The sequence below is a fragment of the Gymnogyps californianus genome, chromosome 3 (assembly GCF_018139145.2).
Source record: "Gymnogyps californianus isolate 813 chromosome 3, ASM1813914v2, whole genome shotgun sequence".
Classification (NCBI taxonomy): domain Eukaryota; kingdom Metazoa; phylum Chordata; class Aves; order Accipitriformes; family Cathartidae; genus Gymnogyps; species Gymnogyps californianus.
In genome coordinates, this window is record NC_059473.1 from 52,460,441 (window position 1) to 52,481,969 (window position 21,529).

At 37.1% G+C, this 21,529-nt stretch overlaps 1 protein-coding gene across 1 annotated transcript in view; it reads right to left on the minus strand.

The window, feature by feature from the left end:
- Positions 1-21,529, minus strand: part of MAP3K4 (mitogen-activated protein kinase kinase kinase 4) — a 75,841-nt gene that overhangs the window by 26,761 nt on the left and 27,551 nt on the right. The window contains exons 4-13 of the mRNA XM_050893235.1: positions 19,541-19,783; positions 14,344-14,490; positions 11,512-11,669; positions 10,995-11,111; positions 10,466-10,565; positions 10,293-10,376; positions 7,783-8,049; positions 5,715-5,864; positions 4,501-4,662; positions 3,339-3,472 (exon numbers count right to left, since the gene is read on the minus strand). Coding sequence (XP_050749192.1) covers positions 3,339-3,472; positions 4,501-4,662; positions 5,715-5,864; positions 7,783-8,049; positions 10,293-10,376; positions 10,466-10,565; positions 10,995-11,111; positions 11,512-11,669; positions 14,344-14,490; positions 19,541-19,783 — 1,562 coding nt within the window. The remainder of the gene's footprint in view (positions 1-3,338; positions 3,473-4,500; positions 4,663-5,714; positions 5,865-7,782; positions 8,050-10,292; positions 10,377-10,465; positions 10,566-10,994; positions 11,112-11,511; positions 11,670-14,343; positions 14,491-19,540; positions 19,784-21,529) is intronic.

Here is a 21,529-nt window from a genome sequence, read left to right on the forward strand (position 1 = left end):
TACGTATTTTTCCTCTGGAAAATATGATAAAATCTTTGTAAGAAAATGGATTAATATATAAGAGGTAATATATTTACCTTGTATTAATATTTGCCCAGTTATATTTGGATAAAGTCTGATTTTAGCAAGGACACTGCCAAATAAAGTGAGCAGGCCATGCTATGTATCTCAACTCGTATATGTGCCACCTTCAGGAACAGTATCAATTCACTCATAATATGTTGGCAACAAGCCAAACCACTATGTCCCCCACCTAAATTCTCCCTTCTGAAACAAGATCGAAAGAGTACTAATGATTTCATGGCTATCTGATCAGCAGCAACTGGGCATCACTGGTTTTACTTTACCAATCTAGGCCCTGAAACAAGTAAGTAACTTGGCTAGAGCGAGTTGTGTCTTCAGCCACCTGCTCTCCTCCCGCTGCCTCCTTTTAGACCTACTAGAATTAGCAGCTGCAACCTACAAAATGCAAGTAGAATCATAGTATATCTTGAGTTGGAAGGGACCCACAAGGATCATGGGAGTCCAACTCCTGACTCCACACAGAGCAACCTGAAAGTAAAACCGTGTATCTAAGACCATTGTCAAAATGCTTCTTGAACACTGACAGGCCTGGGGCCATGACCGCTTCCCTGGGGAGCTTGTTCCAGTGCTTGACCACTCTCTCAGTGAAGAACTTTTTCCTAATATCCAATCTGAACTTCCCCTAACACAGCTTTAAGTTGTTCCCTCATGTCCTATCACCAGACACCAGAGAGGTGAGATCAGCACCTCCCTCTCCGCTGCCCCTCATGAGGAAGTAGTAGACAACAATAAGGTCACCCCTCAAGTCTCCTCTTCTCTAAGGTGAGCAAACTGAGTATTCTCAGCCTCTCCTCATAAGTCTTGCCTTCTAGTCCTTTCACCATCTTTGTTGCCCTCCTTTAGACACATTGTAGTATTTTTACGTCCTTCTTATATTGTGGAGCCCAAAAGTGCACACAGTACTCGAGGTGAGGCTGCACCAATGCTAAGTATGGTGGGACAATCACTTCTTTCAACTGGTTAGCTATACTGTGCCTAATGCACCCCAGGATACGGTTGGCCCTTTTCACCACCAGAGCACATTGTTGACTCACATAGAGCTTACCATCAACCAGAACCCTGAGATTCCTTTCTGCAGGGCTGCACTCCAACCTCTTCGCCCCCCATCTATACATACATCCTGGATAACACCACCCCAGGTGCAAAATCTGGCATTTGTCCTTGTTAAATTTCATAAGGTTGGTGATTGCCCAGCACTCATAATCTATCAAGATCTCTCTGTAAGGCCTCTCTACCCTTGAGGGAATCAATGGCTCCTCCTAATTTAGTGTCGTTGGCAAACTTACTTAGTATGTACTCAACTCCTGTGTTCAGATGATTGATAAAAACATTGAAGAGAACTGGACCTAAAATTGAGCCCTGGGGAACACCCTAGTGACTGGCTGCCGGCCAGATGTTACACCATTTGCTCCAACTCTTTGAGCCCAACTCTTCAGCCAATTGTTTACCCATCATATTGTGCACATGTCTAGCTGTATGCTGGACAATTTGTCCAGAAGGATGTTGTGAGAGACAGTATCAAAAGTTTTGCTGAAATAATAATTAAAAAAAAACCAAAACCACACAAAAACCCACCACATCCACTGCCTTCTTTGCATCCACGAGGTGGTTAACCTTGTCACAAAAGGATATTTAGTTAGTAAGGCATGGCTTGCCCTCTACGAACCCATGTTGACTTTGACCGATGACTACATCGTCTCTGAAGTGTTCTTCAGTAACTCCCAGAATAATCTCCATAATTTTACCAGGAACTGAAGTGAGACTGATAGGCCTATAATTACCAGGGTCTTCTTTCTTGCCCTTCTTGAAAATTGGAATAACATTTGCTAGCTTCCAGTCACGGGGAACCTCTTCAGATTCCCAAGACCCTTGATAAATAACTGAAAGAGGTCTCGCAATAACATTGGCCAGCTTCTTCAGTAGCTTGGAATTAATTCCATCAGGCCCCATAGACTTGCATGCATTCCATTGCAGCAGCAAATCTTGTACAAGTTTGAAGTCAATCGGGAGCTTATTGCTCTCTTAGTCGTGGTCCTCCAACCCAGGGTTCCAGGGGTCCCAGGGCCCATCATTTGTGTTAAAGACAGAGGTGAAGAAGGCATTAATGTCTCTGCTTTACCTTCATCCCTATTTGTGAGGTGACCAATGTTGTTTTAAGTCCTCCTTTTGCTGTTAACATACTTAAAAAACCCTTTTAAGTTGTTTTGAGGGCGAGTTTTTTTGTTTCCTTTTGGTTTTTTAAGATTAGCACACCAAGCTAACTAGCCTATCCACACATGGTTCAGCCTACCCACTCTTTCCTCTTCTTCCAGCAAGCAGAACAAACCACCTCCAGGACAGACTGATCAGCCCTATACTTTAAGGAAGCAATGTGTAATCTGCTAGCACAGATCAATATAAGGCACCTATTTTAACGCAAAAGAATTCTATTAAATTTCTGATATACCAGCTGCAAAATGCTGCAAAACCACCTACATAAATCAAGTAACGGTATCATTCTGCTTGGGCCAGTTTCCCAGTTCCTCTGTTTACATCCTCAAAGTGATGTAACTTTGTAACTTTTTTCATTAGTGCCCAGCAGTAGAGTTTCACAGCACCAACTGTAAGCACAATTAAGAGACCACTGGGCACAACACTACTGTCAACAGACAGAAAGTACTTCAGACTACAACAAAAAACATCCACAAATGCATCCATTACTGCAATCATAAATCTGAAGAATTTTCACCAGAGTAGAAACACTTCTTCCTCATCTGTGGGCTGTACTTTAGATGCTTTCAGAAAGGACTAATAGAAGGACTTCTACAGGAGGCTAAAGCTTCCATAGTACATTGTTCCGCAACTGGCACAAACCAATACTGCTTTCTCTGTAAAATACCCAGAGAACAACTGTTGCATATTCTGCAATCTTTATTGACTCCTAATCACATAGCACTTTTGTTCCAATCTAATGGAACACCTTAAGACTTATCTAAAGTCTTTTAATTGTCTGGGTCTAACAATCTCCACTTTTTCTTCCCATTTTCTGCCAGCTAACATGAGGCAAAATGTTCCGCAAAATGTTCTGCTAAGCAGCTGGAGTGTTCATTTAGCTTTATGCATTTACTATTCAAATTACTTTCAAAATTCAAGAGCCAGAAGCATCAATAGTTCAGAAGAACTACTTCTAAACAATAAAGCATTATTCACAGTGTGAAAAGTCCTGCATGGTATTTAAACACAAACTACTATGGCAGTAACAAGTTGGCTGTTACCTGGGTCGAGTGCCTCGGCCACTCTCACATTTTGTTAGCACATAATTCATCCATTTTCTGGCAAAACTGATATACTTGTCTCCAATTTTCTGCCTGAATTCTCCAGACATCAGACGAACAACTTCTTTATGGTACTATAAGAAAGTAAAGATTACTTTTCACATATTAATAAGAAAAAAAATACCTTTTGCAATATATACTGGAGTATTTGCAGGCCAACAAAATTCTACAGTATGGTAACAGTCACATCCTATTCTTAGGCAAAATTATTTTATGCAAGTAGTTGCCTATTTATAGAAAAAAAAAATCATGAAAAAGTATATGATACAAAATGAGTTAGAGGCAGCACTTGAGCCATATTGCATTCTTGTGTGGATACAGTTTGATGTTTAACAGTGTACACATCATTTAAGAAACATCCTACATAAATGCTCAGTTCTGTAATCAGAGATTGAACTGCAAAGTAGTGTTTATTTTTAGTTATATTGCAGGTAACATTAGAGGATAAAGGAGTTACATATGTAGATTTAAAAAATTAAACAGAAATACCAGCTGGTTTTTAGAAGACTATCCTTAGAAGTATGTTAGGGTATGATACAATCTTAAAAAAATTTTACAAAGCTCACAGGAATCAAATAGTGAAACAGTATACTAAAAGCATCTGAACATGACATTTCCTCATCAGCACTCTAAGGCAGGCACTCAAAAGCAATATTGACTGCATCAAAGAACCACCATAAACTTTGAAAGAATGGCTCATATTACAATATTATGCTATTCTAGGCTGAAAAACTGTGAGAAGCCAAGTTACACAATGACATTCAATACAAAAGAATATTTCTGATTTCATCTAAAATGCTGCCAAGTAGCTGAGCCTACAAGACTACACCTGAAGTCATCAAGTTCTTAAAGCTTTTTAGAGTTCCAGGCATTGCTAATTGGAGTCTGAATTTAATACAACTATCTGTTCTTTTTCAATCATTTTCACATATGATTTCTGCGGCAACACTTTTTTTTTTTTTTTAAACAATGTTCTGCAAGAATTCTTCGTATTTCCACAGAGTTGTAGTTACCTTATTTGCACCAACACAAAACCAGAAATTTCAATTGGTTCTTACCAAAACTACAAAACAAATGTCTCATTAAGTTTTTGTTTCCTTACCTCAAACCCAAAATTATAACCCTGAATCATGGCTTCCCGGTAGTATTGCTGCAAAGTGGCAGATTCAGATTCATCAACTTCAGCATCAAACTCAGATGTGAACATGTGATCAACTCTATCAATGGCACTGCTTATCCTATTGCATAGCTGTAATGCATCACTCTGAGTAACAACAACAAAAAGGGATGGGGGGGCATCAAATTATTATTTATATTTTAAAGTTGGCAAGACTAAGGCAAACATCAATCTAACAATTACATTATTTTAAATGGAAATGCACTTTAATGCCATCACAATTCATTCAGTCTTGGAAAAACAAGCACTTTCCAGCAGTTGCACTAAGCAAGTCTTATAATTAACTGAAGTATTATAATTAAGTTTGTTTGCTTGAGTGAGATTAACTTTAAAAACAAAGACAGCAAAGGGAAAAAGAGAAAAAAAAAAAAACAAAACCCAAACAAAAACACCCAACCAAAATCAGAGAGACAAGAATTGAGAAAATGAGTTTTACTATCTGTAACATGACCAAGCCTTTGGTTGTATTTTCACCCTGGTATGTAGACACAGCTTCTATTGAACGCAGGGGGAAATGTAGGAACCTGATATTGCAACTTCAACCTAACAAATCTTTGCTTTTTTGGGTCCTCCCAAAAAAAAAAAAAAAACAACCAAACCCACACAAACAAAAAAAAAACACCAAGAAAACCCTCCTCCAACAAAAAACCACCACAACAACAACAACAAAAAAAACCCCACACCAAAAACAAGAGCAAAAAAACAGACAGAAACCTACCCACTTTCACATCACAAAGCAGCCATCTTCTCCAAATATAGGAAACAACAAAAGTTGTTTCTTGCAGATATGGGATTTTGACAGAATTTATTTTTATGAAATCGAACACTTTCAATTCAATAGTGCTCTCATATGAAGATGTATTTATTCTGTTGCTATTAATATTTCTATTGCATTATGGACTTGTTTCCTACTTACCCAGTGCAAAAATGATTACACCAATATTGCTCAAAAATACACTCACAAATCCTTTGCAAAAACAGAATGAAAATTGTACTGAAAGTGAAGTCCATAGAGGTTGCATAAATAACAATTGCAGAATATGTCATTAGCATTGCAATCAAGTCTCCTTACACATTTTTACTCATCCACGAGCAAAGCACAATCAATTTTGACTGAGATAATCTCGAAAACTGCTTGCCTTCAGCTGTTGTAGAGCTTTGGCGATGACCGGTTGGCTGGATGTCTGTTCCTGGTGCAGAGATATGAGCCCTTCAATAGACTGCTGGAAAGCTTTTCTCTGACTCACAAGGTGGGCAGATTGAATGACTACAAGGAGGAGCTTATCAACCTAGGAATACAAGATACCACTAGTTCTTATAAAAAAAAAAAAAATCCTCGCTATAAAAACATGTCCCGTAACAGCAAATTCCAACTGGTTATTTTTTTAATTCTAAAATATGAAAGACCTCTTTTTGCTATTCATGAAAATCTTTAATTCACACAGAAAAGCTTGATGCTGGCAACTGAACTTGATAGAGCTCTGCTCATAAGATGAGAGTTTATTAGGGGAAATGCCACAGCAAGTTTTTAAGGGGAATATACTTCTATTCACTTCTGGAAAGGTTTGGGAAACACTGTATTAAATTATCTTCAGAATAGTTATACACAGAAAGGCAGCATTGAAGCAAAACAATTATATTTTCTCAAAGCAGATGGAGGTAACAACCATCACATAAATAAGCAGGTTTTATCCAAGTAATGTAATACACTTCAGGACAAAAACCTACTATTGAACAGGGAAAGCTATAGATTTACCACACAGTATTTGCTCAATTTTTGAAAATTACTAAAATGTAAGAATATATTTTGGAAACCAGAACTCTGATATTGCAGAAGCCTATAAAAAGTACACAGTCACAGATGGTGTTGCCTTTGCTGTGGCACTATGAGCCACATACTAAGCTCTGCTGATTTCAAAGTACAGACGATGCATCTGCAACAAGTTACTCACAAAACAAGACCTACTTCATCCAGATTTTCAATACCTCATCCCCAAAGAATATTTTTATGCTCAAAATTCTTTAAATGTTGATGGGATTCTTCTATTTTATGAATTTTTTAAAATAACACCTTACGTTTTCTCTAGTTTACAATCAAAGCATGTTTTTTAAAAACACAGGACACAAATCTTTCTGAAGGACTTTTTACTTCCTAACCTTTCGATATTGGATTTTAAAAAATTAATAAAGTGTTATACACATACACATATAAACACATACACAAACACACAGTGTTTTATGTGCACTTACATATGTCAGATAGAATACCATTTGCAAACCAAATTCCATCTTTTGCTGTTTTCATTTTCTGAATGAAATGCTAACTTTGACAGAAGTCCAATAAAATTCTAAGCACTTAATCAAAGGCTATTTTGTTATTGTTCAGTCTGGACAACAGGCAAGCAAGTAGTAACATGCTTGCACGTTAAAAACAGCAGTACGTACAGGACTGACTTTTTCAACTGCCTGTAATTGCTAGAACCCTCTGAATGCTAGAGGCCAGGCACAGTGACATGGAAAGTAACTCTGTTCGTGGACAGTAGAGCCCATTTATGGTAGGGATCCAAGGAACTGCATGACATACCAAAAGGAAAATTCACTTAGCTTAACATAAGGATATGAGAATAGGAGGGGCAGGGAGCTGCAGCTGGCTCAGCTGCTAGAGCATAGCAGAACTGCTGGCAGGGAACCCCTGTTGGCTTGGGATGAAGGAAAGTATGAGTGGAAAGATTTCTTCCTGCAGAACTGTTGAACATCCAGTAGCTTCCACAGAAATTTAACTTTAAATGTCACAATTCATCCAAGATTGAAAGTAACTGGTTTCATGCCTCAGTGTGTGGAACGCACACAACCACCACATGTTCTTGGAGACTGGTGACTTCTTAATAAAATGTACAGTTTTCAAGCCCTATCCACACTTCTGATACTGAACACCCAACTAGATATTGAAAGTATCTCTTTATTAGAAAAATCCAACCCTGAAAAATGCATATTGTAGACATTAATCCTTTTAAGAAATGCTAAAATCCATTTAATACAGTACTTGCATTAACATAACTAAGAATCAATCCTATCCTTGAATTTAACTTTTTTTTACCTATAAAAGGACACATGCCTCACTTAAATTACTGTGGTTAATCTGAAAGGATAAGCATTCACAGAAGTGTGGAGAGCACATAAACAGGGAAAAAATAACCAAAAACCCACCTGCATGGTTCGCAGTGTATCAACAGTTTCTACTTGTGGCACTACTTTGAGTGGCTGACCCTCCCATGAACTCCAGCTGTCATCTAATTCATGGTCTTTATCGCTGTGTTTGGTCATTAGTAAGTAGGCCTCATATGCAACCTCATCTGAATCCTTTGAGCAATCCTTTCCAGCAGCTGCATTGAGGAGCTGCAAAATCACAGATTTTTCACCTGCAATACTATTTGGTACAAATACTTGCAAATTCTCAAGTCCAGGGATTTGTACCTGTAGAAAAAAATAAAAATATACTGAGTAAGGGAATCTCCCTGTCTTCTATGATACTTTAAATAGATAAAATAGATATATGTCATCTCATTTAAGCAGCAGGGAGAGTTTCCATCTTAAACAGCTGTACAATATACATACTAAAACAATACATTCAGCCATTTTTGCACTAAAAGTCAAAATGCATTCTAAGAAATTATTTGTCTTGAAATCCGCTAGATCACCAACTTTCAGTGACATCTTTCCTTGCACATTGAATTGATCCTTCCACGTATTCTTCTAAAGGAATCTTGTTACAAAAAAGTCTGATTTCACATATCTGCTATGTATGTGTGTACATCTATGTATAAAATATATATACACATATTTTAAAAAGTATATTAGTCAAGACTAATTTAAGACTTATGAAGCACACATTTTAAAGACTGGAATATTAAAAGAGGAAAATTCCTTCAGGATCTCTAAGAACCCACGTAACATTTCTCAACGGCTACAAAAGATAAGACTGAGCAAAAATATGGCTAAAAAAATATCAGTTATTCTTTTACTATTCATGAAAGAGAGATTAAGTCCAATAAGAGTGTTTTCTTTTAATAAAATACTACTTATACTACTTAAAGACTACTTCTGCATTATATCTGTCACATTGGTAACAACACTTTAACCAAGTCAGGCATCAGAATTAGACTGTGAAAACAGTAAAATAGTTGATACCTGTGATTTGACATGAGGTAACTGACTTACAGTGAAGTTTAATTCTCTCTTTTCAGAGTCTGATGTCATCAAGCTAAGACAAAACGCTGCACTTAACATTTTCACCATTAGACTACCATATTTTATAGTTAAAACCATTATAATTTGTAGGTCAATGTACAAACTAGATGGTTGTTACTGAAAGCTAAAACAGTTTCCCAAAACTGATGAGCATATGATTGAAAAGGCTGTTAAAAATGTAAACTCCCTACATGATGTTAGAGGGCCAATATGTGAAGTGTTAATCACCAAAATGTGTGTCATTTTGAGTGGTGAAAAAAAGGGAGAGGTCATACATAAAGAGGGATAAATCTTGAGATCCAAATAATCTATCTAGATTGTTTAACCCATGTGCTTATGCAGATTTTTCAAACTCAAGATTCAGTTTTTTCTTCAAAACATGTGCATAAGAACAATGATATTATCTTTAACTATAAGGTCTACCAAATTTAATATTGTGTCTTAATGCAGCCAAGAGTGGATACTTGGGGAAAAATATTTTTTAAAAGTAAACATATACTGATTTCCCTGACTATTCTCCCGCTCTTAAACAATTCACAGACCAGGGTCCTGCTGAGCCAGATGTTTCATCCATGTATTTAACAACCCTTTATAAACTTCTCTCCTATGAACTTGTTGGTCTCCCCTTGAACCAATTTCTACTTTTAGCAATCATTTATATAAATCTAATAAAAATTCTGTCATGCAAAAGTTAGAAGATTATTTCCCAATTGGGAATTATATATATTAAATATATGGAAGGACAAAAAAGAACAGCAGATCCAAATAAATGTAATACGTTGAAGCAATTGATTTACTTAAATTCAAACTACAATAAAGACTTGTTGACCTAGGAATTTTTAAGGAATAAAGTGCAAAACCTTAAATGTGGGAATTTATAGCACAGTAAATATTGGACACCAAGAGTTTAACCTACTTTTGCTGTACAACAGTTTTCTAGCAACAGTTATTCTGGAACAGAACACAGTCCCTGCATTTCTCACATCCTTAGTACTCTCAAGGAAGCTTGCTAGAACAGACCTCCACTATAACATTTTTGCTTTATAAAAGCACACAAAATACAGGTCCATAGTCTGAGATTATCTACTTAAATATGTCCATTTACTGATGTATCTGTTTACCTCATAAACTTTAAAGCATTTTTCGTAACACTCCCTACTAAGTGTTATTACTCCCCTCTCACAAATGAGTAAGTACTATTGAAGCAAAATGGTTTTTCGCAAGTCACAAAGTCAATCTTTGGGAAGACAAGGAATTAGACACCAATTTCCCAAAACATAGACTAGCATTCTCACACAAACACAGGTACAGAAAACAATTTGACTGCCACAATTCAATATTAAATACATGACATTTTAAATGTTGAGATATAGATGCCATGTTAAAAAATTGAAAGTATGTCAATAAATATCCTTTGACATTTTGCTTAGCATCTCCACTCTACTTTCAAGCCTCTAAACTGAATTTACCTTCACATACTCCTTTGTTTTCAGAGCGTTCAGAAGATCTCGCACAGGGGCTGACAATGCAAATTCTGCTGCTATTTCAAGGTCCTACAAGTAGTGACAAAACAAAAGAATATGCTTTCAGACTAGATTTCTTTAAAGCATATAAATAAAATGAGACTTCACTGTTAACTTACCTTCCTCAGCATTTTAGCAAAACCAAGAGCTTTGGAGGCCCTTTCTCTAGCTTCATGAAACAGTTCTTTGAGTGCTCGGCTGGTCTCTATAACAGACCTCCTGAAACATTGGTAAGAATGAAGTGACAATATTTTAATAAATCATATTGCATTTTTATAGCTATTAGAAAACAAGAATTATTTACATATATGTCAATAGAAAGAGCATAGAAGAGAGAAATATTTACAAGCACTGACTGAAATAAATTGAACTTGCACAGGCACATTTTGATAAGGATATAAAAACTGAATTTAAAGAACGTTACATAAACCATCTCTCATACCCTGAACTAAAGAGAAGGTTACTAGGCTTCAAAAGAACAAAATGACGGTTCATTACTACTGCATACAGAAATATCAGCAATAAAGTCTATGGAGTCCTGCATTTATGAAGTTTTCATTCTAAGAAATAAAATACAGTATGTACGTGTCAGGGGTATAGAAACATGAGTAAATGTGTTTACTATTATTAAGCCGAAGGGCTTAATACCTGATTTCATCTGATGCAGTACTGTCATCGGCACTGGCCCAAAATTCATCACAACTGTCTTGTAGTCCAGAATCTAAAAATATTCCTGTAGATTTCAGCAGCATTCCTGCAATATCACTGTAGCAACAGAAATGGCGGAACTTCAGAGGCTTATTCAGGTAGCATGGCACCTTAAACTTCTTCCTACTCTGTCCAACGCAAGAGAGCTGCATTGCCAAGTCCGCCTGCAGAAACAAGCAGCATCTTGGGGGCCCTCAGTTACTCTACATGCATAGGGCTAGCAGGAATGGGGACTTTCCGTAGAAGCAGTCATTCCTGTTATAGCTAGAGTAAGAGCAATCTGCACTTACTGCATCCTATAGCTACAGTCATTGTAATAATAGATAAATTCACAAAGACTATCAACTGCTTACTGAGGCCTCAAGAAGCCCAATGTGGGAACCCTGAACAAGTGCTGACTTGAATACATATCTGGTACAAATCACCACCATAAGCAGAGTAATTAAATAAAACCTACCAGAATAGTTTTCCAGCTTGAGCTTCACCTCCTCTTATATAAGGAGTTATTTCTTTGGTGAAATTCCATTCTTCCTCCAACAGATTTTTTAAACTATGAGACGCTTGAGGTAACTGCTGTAGCATTTGGATCCAGCTTCGCATATAATCAAAGTAAACCTGTACACGGAAAGAGATAATTTAAACATAAATTGTTACACAACATGTAACTAAGGACTGTCACTTCTCAAATCAACAATCTCAATATTATACAATTTGTAGAAAATATTTCTACAACATTTTTCGTTTGCTATGACTGAAAATGAGCTACTTGTTTCCACACAAAAGGTACAATTTATGGCTTGGGAAGTAGAAAGTGCTACTTAAGTATTAAATACTAAGTCTTCACAATACTTTTCTGAAAATATTGACAGCATCACCACCTTGCTTGCTGTGCTGCTATTCAGCATTGTATCAGTGAATACTCACAGTGGCCAGGGTTTTTAAAGCTGAACTACTGAAAAACAGTTTCTAAATCTTTTATTAACTGGATTACTCCAAAAGGTTTTATCTGAACATATCCTCCTGGATACGGATAAGTGCAGTGAACAGGCTTCTCAGAGTCTACATTATACCTTGTGTTCCTTTATATCAAGTCTTATCTCTCCCGTTTATTTATTATTGTTTTAAACCAACATAAAAATCCAGTTAAGCACAATTCTTCTTCAAACATCTGCCCTTCAGGATCATACTGAATGCAGAAATTAGCTGCTATTTTACCATGTCTTAATTCAATAATCCGTAACATCAACCAATGTCCCTCCTTAGAAATGGTTAAGACACTTCCTATTGGTTTCAGGTATTTTCGGAGCATACTGTAATAATGCCAAGATCATAGAATGGTTTGGGTTGGAAGGGACCTTAAAGATCACCTAGTTCCAACTCCCCTGCCATGGCCAGGGACACCTTCCACTAGATCAGGTTGCTCAAAGCCCCATCCAGCCTGGCCTTGAACACTTCCAGGGAGGGGGCATCCACAGCCTCTCTGGGCAACCTGTTCCAGTGCCTCACCACCCTCACAGTAAAGAATTTCTTCCTAATATCTAATTTAAATCTACCCTCTTGCAGTTTAAAACGGTTACCCCTCGTCCTACCACTACACTCCCTGATAAAGAGTCCCTCTCCATCTTTCCTGTAGGCCCCCTTTAAGTACTGGAAGGCTGCTATAAGGTCTCCCCAGAGCCTTCCCTTCTCCAGGCTGAACAATCCCAACTCTCTCAGCCTGTCCTCATAGGGGAGGTGCTCCAGCCCCCTGATCATCTTTGTGGCCCTCCTCTGGACCTGCTCGAGCAGGTCCATGTCTTTCTTATGCTGGGGCCCCCAGAGCTGAACACAGTACTCCAGGTGGGGTCTCACAAGAGCGGAGTAGATATGGGAAACCTTAAAATTCTACTCTGGGTTAGGTAGGTACTGTGTTCTGATAGTCTCAGGCTGTAGCCCCATTCTTGACTTTATTTAATTCGCCTTTCACTCTCAGCACAATTCCTCTTCCAGCACTCTTCTTAGCTACCTTGCCTGCCTATACAAGGAGTCCACAGGAAAAGACAAAGACTAAGTTCAAGACCTCAGCCCTCATGAATCCTCTCTTAACCTTCTGATTTCCTACAAGTTTTTCCTATCCCTGTTTTCAGTCCAGATCATCTCTTCAGCTCTCTCTGCCCAGCTGTCCCAATCTTCTGACAATCTTGACCATTCATCCAATCTTTCTCCCCTGCTCCTCATGCTACAGTAACCTGCAACTCTGAATAGGCACAAACTGTGATTCTTTGAAGTCTGATATATTTATTCCTATTTACACAGTCTTGTTACCATCCCTTTCAAGATCTACAAAAAGCAAAATCCTTATACAATTAAAACTGCTGCCAAAGTTCAAGCTCTTGCCTCAAAGCACAAAAACTTTACAGCTACCTAAAAAAAACAGGCAAGAAATTTCAAAATGGACAAGATGAATCATCTTCCTTTCATGTAGCCAGGTCAATTCTGCTGGAAGTTTCTAAAAATTTCAGATGGAGATGAAGGCAGGTAGGCAGCATAAGAAACTTTAGGTAAAACAGTATATTTTCACCATTGTAGGCAATGAAAAGCATGTAATAGGAAAACCCATGCATACTCAACAATAGATGGTACCAACTGCTCTGCTGACAAAACACTAATGATGAAGTACTGAGGTGTATCTTGGTTTTTTTTTTCCCCCAGAATAGTGAGGACAAAGCTCAAACAACTCACAAAAGAATAAAAATCAGTCACATCCAAGGAAACAGTAATTTAAACTAAATTTACTAAACAATATTTCATTTAATAACTTTCAGAGGCCAAGTGTTTGTCTTGAAAATACTTCTTTGTGTTTAACTTATTGCAATAATGAATACACATTAAAAATAAGGTATCATTAATGGATGAATGCAATACCAAGATAGTAAGGCATGGTGTTAATCAAACAATTTGGTTTTGGTTTTTGGTTCAATACTAAAAGGTTATGAAAAGTTTAGTTTAAATGTATGGAATTTACAGTTCTGTTTATGAACCACTTTACTCTAAATATAAGCAATTTAGAAGTATACTGTACCACAGTCCAGTAAACAAAAATCAGTATTGTTAAAATCATTGCTAAAATGGAAATGGCTACTGTGTTACCTTTACAAGTCCATTAAAACAATAAAATTATGTTAAAGGAGCACAACAACAAAAAAATTAGCAAGACCTACACCCAACAGGGACAATAAATTTCTATTAGCAGTATTCAGATTAATACACTTATTAGAACTCCAAATATTTTCTCCTTTTTGAAGCTTACCATTAACATTTTATGCAGGTCCTCTTCAAAAGAATCAATGTTGCAATCAATCTTTTGTAAGTCATCTAACACCTCCCGTAACATAAACTGGTAGTATTGCTTCATTAACAGGCCACCCTTCAGAACCTCTTTACACTCTCTCACTAGCTGCAAGAGAAAAACCCAAAAACTGCCATCAGTCAAGACATTACTCTTAAATTCTCCCTGGGAAGTGAAAGCTCAATTTGTCAGTCTGGTTTGTCTAAATATGTTAGTTTATCACTACATAATTTTTACAGTTTTTAGAAATGAATACAGTCGCTCTACATGTCTACAGGAAAGATGCGACTAGTTTTCCAGGATTATTTAATTGCCATCACACCACTTGCCACATAACTGTAAATGGAGATGACGGCAGATGTTTCAGACTTCATTCCCTGCACAGGGCCACAGCTAGCAACTTACTGGATAGTTAAAAAGTTTAGAAGTGGGCAAGAGGGCTCACAATCATCAAATCACCAGTTTAAATGGAAGCAAGTCAGGAATAATATGCAATGTGTTTGACAGATGCTTAGAGACCTCTAAGAAATGTTTTACTACAGGAAATTCATTGTCAATCTATTGGGCAGGTGTCCACAACTCTAAAACACATACCAGACCTGAAAACAGTTACTGTTTCTTTTGTTGCTTCCCTGGGCAAGGCTAACATGAGGGAAGTTATCTTTCCAACCGTAGAAGTGGTCACTTTTGGCCAAATACCTGTCACTCCTCCCTGAAAGCTTACAGCTTTTATTTATTTGAAGAAACGTGCACAACCACAGACATAGGAGTACACAAACAGCAAGAACAGTTTCAAACCTACATTAACAAATGCCTTTCAGAACTCCTTCCAGTGCTAAGTGCGTATTCTTCTGAAACTATTACCAGTCTCTAGGTCTGACAACCCCTGACCTTTCCTGAGCAACAACTTCATCAAACTGAGAGTCTGAGAGGAAGAGAGGGGTTCATTTGGAGGGTCAGAGGGAATGGAATTGTTGGTTGGTTAATCTGCTTTTTAAAATCTTCTATAATGGCTGTCCTGGCAAAATATCAATATAGCGGACTCAATGTATAAGAAATTATAATGGCATGAAAGCAAAAAACATACAATAATGTTATTAATATGACAAGTGTCTTTGGAATCTTCTACAGGCCAGAACACGTTACGCTGTGCTCCCCCGCATGCAGGAGAAACAAGGGTAGTATTCTGAATTCTGTAGTTTAAAACTTACCAATAGTTAGATGAAAAAGGGGAAAAAAAAGAAAGTAATTTTTTATAAGGTGGAAATCCAATAATTACACATTTATATCCCTAACATGTCATATACTTAAAAATGAATGTGCATTCTTCACTCTCCACTCAATCACATTCAGTGTACTCTGTGTTAACGTATTAGGGTTTTTGCCCTTGGATCCACAAAGAAAAACATAACTTGTTCAAAGAATTTAAAACTGGTATTTAAGTACCCATCACAGAGACAGACAGGACTTGGCAATATCACTTATCCATAAAACTTTACTATATAGTATGGCATATCTTACAGATACAAGTAAAGCAAAGAGTAACAACTGCCTATTCCAAAATCAAATACTCTCAAAACTTCATTAAAAATAGAGATTTTTTGTTTAAATAATACTGCCATACAGTGATGTGTAGTGCTACTGAATAACAGAATATATGATTTACAAAAAACCCTGAAGTGCTAATTTTAAGTGTCAACTTTTGGAACTGAAACACACAAGGCAATAGGCAAACAAAAAACATCGTCTACAATGAGCACACTAAAGAATGTGCAGCTTAAATTGAAAATATTATCACTATTATTGGTTTGTTTGATGGGTTGCTTTTTGCTTAGGGAGTTTGTACAAGAAAGTCTTTTCTGCAAAGCAGGTGGAGCAGGTCACACAGCCTCCAGGGTACTGTAGTTTAAAGCAAGAAAATTTATATTAAGTTTTCTGATTTTTGGTCGTTTGTTATTTGTCTCCTCCTCGCCCTGCCCCCCCCCCCCCCCCCCATTTACTTGACCTATAAAATAACAATCTGTCACTAAACATTCAAATTTTTCTGTTCCAGTAATTTCCAAAATTTACATCACACCTACTCTAAGTGACCTATAAGTATACCTGATACACAAAACCTGATGAAGCAGAACACAGTAACTAGTGAGTACATTGTGGCCCTGCTCCAAGTCATGTCAGTCACTTATCAGAAACCAGGCAGGTGTGACTTTCCACTTTTCAACTACGTCAGACTACCTTAGAGTTAATGCATGCCACGTGACAGTAACAGACCATAAGCAGTCTGCACAAAATGTTGATGTCCTGACACAAGGACTGCTGACCCAAAAATTCCAGGAGGTACCATATGCTGTTAAGATCATCTACACAGAGTGCTGATCATCAGATACGGTTTTCCCCATCCAAACACACATCCTTTAGCTGGCTGCTTCTTTAATCATTAAATCATGTGTTCAAATACTACCTGGTTAACAGGTGCATGGATAACAGAATTGGTAATTAAGAAATTAGCACCTGCATCAACATACAATATGCTATTGTGCTTCTAGCTATAGACTTAAATGGGAGTTGATGAAGAAGAAATTACTTACTTGTAAATTGGATTTCTGTTACAGTAGCTTATAATCTAGAACTAAAAATCTTCTAGCAGTATTGACCTAATTTCTCCACTGATTTTTGTAAGGAAGAAGCTTTTATGACATGACAGTATCATCTACTACCTTTTTGAAGACACAAACTGGTATGAAAAGATCCAGAGAGATCTGATAGTTATTTTGCAGAAGATCATGGCGCTGTAAGACACTCAACACAGGCTATAACAGACAAACACTGTCTAATTTAACCACCTAACAGAAATAACCCATGTGCACATGCATATACACACACCCTCCCTCCTCCACTTCTCAGCACAAATGCAGAACTTGAGAACCATCTTGAGCTGTTCAGGAACTACACTGCCACCACATAAGGGCAAAGTGCCATTAAAAGAGAACAGCTCTCCCCGATACACAGGATCATCAGGATCACAAAAGCTATTGCTAAAAGTGAAACAAGGACAAGATGGCTCAAAAAGGGGAAGCTAGTGAGAAAGGACAGGAGAAAAAGCACACTGTAGGAAGCATATAATCTGTGCTGGTTTTCTTTTTGCATGTATACTTTTTCTTGCAAACCAGATTTAAAAAAAAAAAAAAAAAAAAATAGAATTGACTTGCTAGTAATCCAAAAATTTAACCTCACCTTGGAAAAGCTGAGTATCAGGACTAGCATGCCTGATACATTCACACAGTACTGCTACACATTTCAAATGGTACCAAAAAGTACGAGACACTTAAAGGTCTCAGTGCCCCAAATGACGCCCACTAGGTCAATCACTATAGAAACCAAACAGCGCTGTGCTACATGCATACGAAGAACAACTCAAGGGATTGCATTTGTTCAACCTAGAGAAGATAATATACAAGGGGAATCTAATCACAGTTTTCCAATGCCTAGAGGGTAGTTACAGAGAAAATGGGAGCACTCCTTTCACACAAGGATGCAGGGCAATGCAACAAGAGGCAACAGGTACAAGTTGCTTCAGGGAAATTCTGTCTGGATAAAAGAAGAAAATGCTTTACTGAGAGAAAAAATAAACGCTGGAACAGATTGGCTGGAGAAGCAGTGGAATCTCTCTCTCACTGAAAGTATTCATGATCTGGCCTAACAAGGCCCTGGATCACCTAATACAGGGCCCAGCTTCCACCACAGAAGGTTGGGCCAGAGTATCTCCAACTCAGATTTCTCTGTAATTCTCTAATATTCTGTGAACTTCGAGAACAAAACAGACCCCTAGACTGTTTTGAGCCTGCCCAAGATTTTAGGAATTATAATTCTTCAGGAAACAAATAGATCTATTTGTGAAATATCCTCCACAGCTCCTTTGCCTGTTCAGAAATATTGCGTGGGACAGCAGGCATCTGCTGACTTGAATTCATTTTTTCAATGTAATTAGCAAGACAGTATACACCATCAAAACAGTCTGTAACAAACACATTGTTTTCCAGGAAGAAAGTGTCATTTTTACTTAACTCAAAGTCCACAAGGAGAATACAAAAATATAAGGGCAAAAAAATAGCCCCAGTCTCCGGGGAAAAAAGGATATACTGTGCTTTACAATACAGTGTGCTATACTGTATTTTACTATAACTATCACTCTTAAGATTGAAATTGTAGGTACTGTGCTTTTGCACATAAGGGCATCCAAAATCCTAGTATACCAAGGAAAGAAAAAGGGGGGGAGTTGGGGGGGGGGGGGGCAGGGCGGGGAGAAGAGAGAGGACTGAAATTTATTCGGTACCATAAAGTAACTTAGCAATTGATTTTGGAGCAGCAGATAACTGGAATGTGAAATCATAATCAGCCCAAGAGCTTATTTAACTGTTTATAGTTAAAGACCACCTGATAAAACCCTGATCTGTTTATGCTTGCCAGGGAGCAGGGAGATGACTTCAGAAAATTTTAATACGTCCTGAACTAGACTTTGAAAAACGGCATTGATCTAAACAGCCTTCGTTGTATCAGATAACCACCAGAAAAGAAATCCTTATACAACATTCTCAACGAGTGACAGGACTGACAATCTTGGGTCACTATCCACAGAAAATATCAGATATTTATATAAAACAATATGCTGGGAAAGAAGATTTTTTTTTTTCATTTTGTTTTTCTTCTAAATCAACTTCCACTGTGTGTCCACCGCATGTTGGCAGAGGTCTTACATTTGCAAAGAAAAAAGGATCAAATCAAAGAAAAAAGAAATATACAGACCCTTAAAACTGGTTACACTGCCTAAGAAACCCAAATGGAGGAAGATGTGCTGGACAAGGTTATATAGCTTATAATGCAAATGGAACAAATACTGTTTACCTTCACTGGCTGATAATTCTTTAATCACCAGTTCTGATTCCTCGAAGTCTAAATCAGAGAGGTATATATGACCAGTTGTCTACTATGCAAAAACCAGATCTCCATATGAAATACAAGACTATTTATAAAAGTTATTACATAATTATACATTGTTATTTCTTAATCTAATCCTCTTTAAACTGACAACCTTATCATAACAAAATGACAAAGTAATTCCAAATAGAGAATACAAAAAAAAAAACCAGTTGAAGCAAACCTGTTTAATACTCAAAAGAGATGGTTCCCCAGCAGGTCTTTGTTCCAACCTTAGCTTGAGACATTCATGGATAACATTGAGCAGGACTCGGCAGAGGACCAAGAATGCAGGTTCAAAAGATGGTAAATCCATGGATTTCAGCTCCTCCCACGATACAGTGCTGCATTTTTGCTCACAACAAGGTGGGGAATTTAATAACTGCACATAATCTGAACACAACATGGGATCTGGAAATTCTGAAAACTGTAACAAGAAATAGGTATTATGAAAAGGATCCTTAAATTCTTTAGGATTTAGCATTTATTTAAAGTAGCACGCACAAAAGTCTATTTTTAAAAGGTAAGATTCTATTAACTGGCAAATCAACCACAGAAGTTTCAATTTATCTTTTTTTTTTTTTTTTAAAGGCTAACTTTTTTTATTTTTTTTATTTGAGGATCACCAGGCTGAGGAAAACAATTATGGAACCTTGGGAGTGAACAAAACAATCTCTTACTTTATGTTTCTGTTTTAAAATGATTAAAGCATCCATTAAAGATGGAGATCACCTCACTACACAGGAAAAAACACTACTGTTTGAGGTTATGATGAACATACAAGTTAAGTCTAACATAACATATAGGAACATATATTCAGGTGATTGTAAGATACAATACTTAAGAATTTCAAAATATACTAAAAAATAAATAAATCAAAAGGTCTTACACTAATGACTATATCTAAACAAACAAGTTTGCACTTGGCTATGTCAGGTGAGTAACATTGTTCCTTTTCAAACACATAGTGCATAAATTATATAAAATTCCACATTGTAAAGTAATGCAATATTCAAGAAAGTGTCACCAGCTAAATTGAACAAAAGTATTGAAAAAATAACTTATAAACTTTGGTAGATGTTAAGAAACTGAAACTGAATTTAAAAAGGAAGATAAAATATAAGGAGATCAAGCTGTTTTTTTCAATTAATAAACTTATTTTTCATTTAAATGAAAACCACATTTAAATGAAATGATATTTCTAATTAGAGAAAATAACTGAAACTATCTGAAACAGACATCCTAGATATCTAAACTATATACCTTGTGATAACATTCTAAGCAAAGTTGTACATGGAAGCACCCTGGGGTTTAATTTTGGAGGAAAATTTGGACTGCAATATGTGTGCAGCTCTTAGATGATGTACAGTATGTTGTTATCTTTAAGGATAATATTTGTTTCAGATTAAGTTTGTTTTATTCTAATTCTCATTTCACAGCTGCTAACTATGACACCTCAATATCCTTCATTCATATATTAGACATAACTAGCATTTTTTAGGTTTTTCTTCAGTGCCAAATTTAAATAACACTACTTCAAAGGAGGGAAAAACATTACCAGAAATTAGATCAAATGACAAAGTGCTGCCTAAAAAGTCAGAATAATTTAAGCCACTTCTAAGCTTATTATCTAGCTGTCCTGGCTTCAGCTGGGACAGAGTTAACTCTTCTTAGTAGCTGGCACAGTGCTGTGTTTTGGATTTAGTGTGAGAATAATGTTGATAACACGCTGATGTTTTAGTTGTTGCTAAGTAGCGCTTATCTTAAGCCAAGGACTTTTCAGTTTCCCATGCTCTGCCAGCAAGCAGGTGTGCAAGAAGCTGGGAGGGAGCAGAGCCGGGGCAGCTGACCTGAACTAGCCAAAGGGATATTCCATGCCATGGAACATCATGCCCAGTATATAAACGCGGGGGGGAGGGGGGCGGGTTGGCCGGGAGGCGCGGATCGCGGCTCTGGCATCAGTCAGCAGGTGGTGAGCAGTTGCATTGTGCAGTGCATCAATTGGGTGGTGGTTTTGTTGTTTTTTTTTTTTGTTGTATTCCTTTTCATTACAATTATTATTAATATTATTATTAATTAGTAGTGTATTTTATTTTACTTTAGTTATTAAACTGTTCTTATCTCAACCCATGAGTTTTACTTTTTTTTCCCTCCTCCCCACCCCACTGGGGGA